The following is a 6,995-nucleotide window of genomic DNA, read 5'->3' as shown; positions in this document are numbered from 1 at the left end:
AAAGGCTTTAGGGACACATACAAAGAGTGACAATTACCGCTAAAATACATATTTAGCGGCAATTAAGAATTAAATGTCGCTAATGGTCATTTTTGTTATAGTGAGTGGATGATAAAATTGAGAGTAGAGAACGTAATTAGTTTGTTAATTGATTCCAAAAGAATACAATATTTTAAAACTTGTGATCTTAAATATGTCATAATATTGACTTGATTGATCATTAAACTTATAAAACGTGTGGTCTTAAATATGTTGTAGCACTCATGTGATTATGAAAGATTCCTATTAAGGAAATATAAAATTGTGTCATTCTTTTTTGTGCGAAGTAATAAATTAAAGAAAAGTGGAATGGAAGGGAGTAGTAACTAGTAGATTTTTTCTAAATAGCTTATTACACAGCGACAACGTGCTATTTAGCCCTTTCAAAAACACCACATATAGATTGAAAATAATTAACAAGACGTCATAGTCTAAACACATGATCAAAAGAAAAAAAAATATACGAATTTAGCTAGACGTTTGAGCTCTAACTTTTGCCCAAATAACCTTAGCAGCCCGTGCAAGCTTATCAGTTTCAGGCATGACATCTTTGACAACAGTATTAGCACAAAAATCTTCAGCCCATTTGTATAAAGCCGGAGTTGTGGATTCATCAAGCAGATTTACGTTGTTTAATATCTCGTTCACCTTCAGCCAACCCAAGAAACAGCCAAGTGCAATGTCCAAGTATCCGATTTTCTCTCCACCAAAGAACTTGTTGCCTTTGCTGCAATTCTTGTAGACATCTTCCAACAACATCAAGCCTTCAATCACAGTATTTGTTGCTGCCTTTTTCGCATTTTCTTCTTGTGCTGCTGCCACGCCACACAGTGCTGGAAACCACTGCAGGATCAAGTAAAATGTTAGTAGGTATATACTACCGAGGTAGACTCAAGATTTCTAACGTGATTTCTATTACGTAACTCATGTAAAGAGAATTCAGCAATTTATACACGTAAAAAAGATTGTTATTGACATATTTGCACTATACGATTTTCCCCGAAATACTACTTATTCTCATAACAATGTGATTAACACAATATAATTTTGATCCATAATGATATAATTTTTTTTCTATTTTTTCTCCATTTACGAAATAAAGACAGAAAACAAACAACTAATTTTGTATAGTCTTAAGAAAGAGAGCTCTTGATATATTACTGAAGAAATGGAAAATATTTGGTATAGAAAAAAATATAGGAAAAGGGTCATATGCCCCTAAACTATTTCAAAAGATTTAGATATATCCTCGTTTAAAGTTTGGCTCACACTTGCCCTTGCCGTCCAACTTTTCACCCAAATATGTCCCCCTTGGCGTTAATTGGTATGCTGGACATATCCAATTCATTTTTCATTTCTTTAAATATCACATGGAATTACCATGTCATTTTGATATTGTCACATGCCGTTAATATGAAAATGGAAAGGGATTCGGACCCATAAACACCTAATTCGACCCATAAATCAACCCCCCCCCCCTTTAAATAAACTATCCAATCTGTTTTTAACAATTTTGTTCAATTTTTTATTTATCTTTTTATAAATCTCGAAAATGAGTAATTAATGAGTAAAAAATAAAAATATATATATATATATATATATATAAAATTAACGCCAAAAATTCACAAATAAAAATAATAACCTTAAATACAACAATTTCAATAATTAATAAAAAAATGTGAAAGGTATGAAAAAAATATAAAATTAACGCCAAAAGTTCACAAATAAATATAGTAAGTTTGAATTCTACAACTTTTTTAAATATATTTTTTTTGATAAATCTCGAAATGAGTAATTTATTAATAAAAAGGGAAAAATATGAAAAAAAAATAAATTTTATTGCCAAAAATTCACAAATATATATAGTAGCAGTAAATTCAATAATTTCAATAATTTTTTTTAATTTTTATTTTTTCAGTAAATCTCAATAATGAGTAACTAATTAATAAAAAATAGGAAAATATATTAAACAAACTATAAAATTAACGCCAAAAAATCACAAATAAATATAGTAACCTTAAATTCAATAGTTTCAACAATTTTTTTAATTTAATATATTTTCATATTTTCCTATTTTTTATTAATCAATTACTCATTTTCAGGATTTATCAAAAAAGAAGTAAACAAATTTGTTGAAATTGTTGAATTTAAGGTTGCTATATTTATTTGTGAATATTTAGCGTAAATTTTATATTTTTTTCATTTTTTTTATTTTTTATTAATAAATTACTCATTTTGTATGTACCGAAAAAAATTTAAAACATGTTGAAATTGTTGAATTTAACGTTACTATATTTATTTTGTATTTATTGCGTTAATTTAATATTTTTCATATTTTTAATTAATCAATTACTCATTTTCGATATTTATCAATAAAAATTTAAAAAATGTTAAAATTGATGAATTTAAGGTTACTATATTTATTTATGGATTTTTGGCGTTAATTTTATATATTTTTTTCATATTTTTTCTATTATTTATTAGTCAATTACTCATGCTCGAAATTTATCGAAAAAAATAAAAATCAAACAAAATTGTTGAAAATGGGTCGGATACTTTATTTAAAAGGGGGTGATTTATAGGTCGGATTAGGTGTTTATGTGTCCGAATTTTTGAAGGGCATAAATGATATCTTTCCATTTTCAAACAAATATCATGTGGTAAGGTCAAAATGAAATGGCAATTCCCTTGGTATATAAAGAAATAAAAAATGAGTTGGATATGTCGAGCATACCAACTAAAGCCCATAAGAGCATATCTGAGCCAAAAATTGGACGGTTAGGCTATGAGTGAGTCAAACTTTGAACGGATGGTATATTTAGACCTTTTTCAAATAGTTTAAGGTATATTTGATTCTTTTCCCAAAAAATATATATATTATTTTTTGTAGTAAAAGTATTTTCCACAATGAACACACCTAAAACAAATACAACAGGTGAAATATGTATTTACAATAACCAACCTGTCTACAAATATTTGCATTTTGGGAGTCATGATTATCATGCTAACTAATTGCTGAGGTTGTGATTAACAACCTAATTACAGTCCACAAGATACTTACATTATATATGTCATTATAATGCAATTAATAAAACAGTCCAGTTACCTAATGACATTATTGGTGTCCGGAGCCTAAAGGGTACAAAATATTAATAAAAATTCTAAAACGGTATATAAAACTGTATATTAACCAAAACGGCAAAATCGCTGCATCAACAGCGCTTTACTCCACCGGAAAAAGCAAAATCACTGCAGAGGCAGCGATTTTGCAAAATGTGAATTTTTTTTTAAAAAAAATGCAATCGCTATCTAGGCAGCGATTTTCAAATTTTAATTTTTTTTTTGAAAAAAATATTTTTGAAATGTGGAAGTCGCTGCCCACGCAGCGATTTCCAAAAAAAATAAATTTTAAATCGCTGTTATAAAATTTTTAAATCGCTGCCTAGGCAGCGATTTTTTTTAAAAAAAAATTATAATTTTTTTATATATATCGCTGCGTAGGCAGCGATTTAAAAATCTTATAAAAAAAATTTTTAAAAAAAAAATCGTTGCCTAGGCAGCGATTTTAAAAAAAAATTCTTTGGAAATCGTTGCCTGGGCAGCGACTTCCACATTTTCAAAAAAAAAAATTATAAATCGTTGCCTAGGCAGCGATTTTTTTTTAAAAAAAATTAAAATCGCTGCCTAGGTAGCGATTTCATTTTTTAAAAAGAAAAAATTCACATTTTGCAAATCGCTGCCTTTGCAGCGATTTTGCTTTTTCCGGTGGAGTAAATCGCTGTTGATGCAGCGATTTTGCTGTTTTGGTTAATATAAAATTTTATATACCGTTTTAAAATTTTTTTTAATATTTTGTACCCTTTAGACTCCGAACTCGACATTAGTTTCCTCTAGCTAGATCAACACGGTTTAAAATATGTCATTATCATGCAATTAATAAAACAGTCCAGTTACCTAGTGACATTATTGTCCTCTAGCTAGATCAACACGGTTTAAAATACATTATTAGAATATATATATATATATATATATATGATAATTTGTATAAGTCGCTAGCTAGTTATAGAAGTGTGGTATCACGAAAGTAATTTTTCTTCTGACTTTTTTCCATATATATTTTTCTAAAAAAAATTTATATGTTTGACTGGTAAGTGAAAAATGTACGTTTCAATTGTTATAAATAACAATATTAACCAATTGAAGAACAATTTGATAGAAATTTGGAGTATTTAAAAATTAAAGATAATCTGTAAATATTAATATTGGAGCAAGTCACAAGAAACTTCAACAAATATTCTCCCGTAACTAACCACCACAAAAATAACAACACAGCATTGAAAACATTTGACTTTCGATAGGGGTGGAGCTACAACTTCATCAACAGTTTAGTTAGAACCCAATAACTTTAATTTTACACCAAATCTTGTATTTCTGTCTAAAATTTGCTTAATAATATTAAAAATAATTCATCAAAAACTCAATAATTCAAAATTATATGTGTATTGGCGTACGTAAAAGTACACTTATCAAGCATATATAGTAGGCAAGAACAAGAGAAACTAAAAATTAATCAAAGCACTCACCTTATCATCAATATAAGATGCCCAAAATCTTGCAATGGCACGATCATAAGGATGAGAGGGAAGAATAGAATGACCAAAATTAGTCCAATTTTCATCAATATATTGAACAATAATAAGAGATTCACAAATGGGCTTTCCGTCATGAATTAGAACTGGAATTTTCTTGTAAATTGGATTTGATTTAAGTAAAAGCTCACTTTTAGTACCAAATTGTTCTTCCAAGAAATCATAGGCCAAAGATTTGATGTTAAGAGCAATACGAGTCCTCATGACATATGGACTAGGCCATGCTCCTAATATTTTCAAATCATTTCTAGACATGATCACAGAAGAAAACAATGAAAATGTAATGAAGTGATAGTGTTTAATTTGAAATATAAATAGTTGGGGGAGGAGGGGGTAGGGGGAGGATCTAGAGCAATAATAATTATGAATTGGCTCAACTTTATAACATTAATTTAATACTCCTTCCTTCCGTTAAATATTAGTCGTCCATCTTACTAAAAAATAAATGTTCTGAATTATTTATCAATTTAGAAAGAATAATTTAAATTTTCTCTAATTTATCTTTACAATCAATTTTTCCTTTTGAAAGCGTAAATTAGTTTATAATGTTTCAAGAAGTTTTCTTAAAGGGAATAAAACTATTCTGCTTTTATTTATATATTCTTAAGGAGCGTTCTAAGCACACTTAAATGAGAAGAAAGGAATATTGTATAATAAGGGGTTGTGTATGTTGGTTATAATGATTTAAATATTAATAAATATATATTAGTTATGCCTGATTTAGTTATTTATATATAAATTATTTTATTTTTACTTTATATAGTATAGAATAATAGAAAAATATCAATTGGCTTGAACTTATAAATGTTTGAGTTATGTATGATTATAAAATGATATTAAAATCATACTTATAGTATGAAAAGAAAAACTATTAAATATAATATCAACTAAATTTAACACTTTCTTATCAATAATCAAACCACCATTTTAAGTGTTTAATTTGAGATATTAAAAGTGGTGGGGTAAATTAAACAGGAAGGGGCCTAGTGCATAAATAATTTGAGTTGGTTGAATTCGTAACTTTGATTTAAATTTTATGTATATATTTATATATTAATAAATACATAAAAAGTGAGAGATTTGAGTTTGCAGTATTTTAAATTTATTTTTGATTTTATATTCTTTTTGCAAAAGATTTTCATTTTTATAATTTTATTTTCTTTTATTTAATTTATAAATAGTAATAAGTGATTATCTCCACAATATTATTTATGCAAATTTAATCAACCACATATTAATTATTTTATCTTAAATCTTACGTAAAATAATACATCAAAAATTGTGTTTTTCATCAAAATGACTACTTATATAGTATGGGGATACATAGATCTTATTAAACCGAATCCAACCAACACCTCCATAGCTTTTATCCCCACTACTCCATAATTCTACCTCCCATACTTTATATAATATTTGTCTAAATTATAAGCAAATATTTATAGAATAATAGTTTTTAACTACTTTACTATTAAACACAAGAAAATAATTTTTTTTATTTTTGAGAAATAAAAAACACGAAGTATATGAGTCTAGCTTCATTAAAAACTCGACCAATTAGATATGAAGATTCATGCATGTAGTGCAGAATATGAGATAATTCATTTCTAATTAGAGAATCTCAAGTTCGAGCTTTGAATATGAAAAAGTTATCGATAAGAAGTATTTTTCTATAAATAAGATCCTACAAATTATAAATTTAAAATAATATATCTTTAATGCGAGTATTACTCATTAAATGAGAAAAAAAAAGTGAGTGAGTTGGGTAGTGAAGTCCTTTACACGGGACATTAACTTTTTTTAGTTAACGGATTAGAAAGTTTAAATGGATTTTGTTAGCTATGCTTCATGGCCAAGAACTGAACACGTTAAACCGTTAAAGTTTGTAACTTATGGCGTCTCTTCCAAGAAGAAGTGGACCTTTTTTGGGTGTGTTAGGTACAAATGAAAATGTTTTCATAGATAATGTTTTTCTAAAAAATATTTTGAGAAATAAATGTATTTTTACTTATTTTTTCATTTTTGATTGGAGAGTAAAATTTACTTTTTGAAAAATATTTTTTAATATTTGGTTGGTGAATGAATCTTTTTAAAAAAAATATCTTTTTTTTGCTTGAAACTAAAATAATACTATTTATTAGAAAAATAATTTTTGATTCGAAAATTAATTTCAATAATTAATCTAGAACACGAGGTGATACCAACTAGGACAAGTATCCAATGATCGTTTCAAAATCTGACCCTCAGATCTGATTCAAGAAAAAAAATAGAAAAATAATTTTCTAAGATATTTTTTGACGTGGACGTTGA

The 6,995-nt window shown here is 27.0% G+C and overlaps 1 protein-coding gene across 1 annotated transcript; it reads right to left on the bottom strand.

The window, feature by feature from the left end:
* Positions 1–344: 344 nt before the first annotated feature.
* Positions 345–5,005, bottom strand: LOC107005591 (glutathione S-transferase U17-like). The gene is made up of 2 exons (XM_015204230.2): positions 4,623–5,005; positions 345–882 (listed from the first exon to the last, which is right to left on the bottom strand). The coding sequence occupies exons 1-2, from the start codon at positions 4,941–4,943 to the stop codon at positions 508–510; spliced, it is 696 nt and encodes a 231-aa protein (XP_015059716.1). The 5' UTR covers positions 4,944–5,005; the 3' UTR covers positions 345–507.
* Between the last annotated feature and the right edge of the window lie 1,990 nt (positions 5,006–6,995).

The sequence above is a fragment of the Solanum pennellii genome, chromosome 12, assembly GCF_001406875.1.
Source record: "Solanum pennellii chromosome 12, SPENNV200".
Taxonomy (NCBI): domain Eukaryota; kingdom Viridiplantae; phylum Streptophyta; class Magnoliopsida; order Solanales; family Solanaceae; genus Solanum; species Solanum pennellii.
The sequence above is the reverse complement of the archived record's forward strand: the minus strand, read 5'-3'. Positions and strand labels throughout refer to the sequence as shown.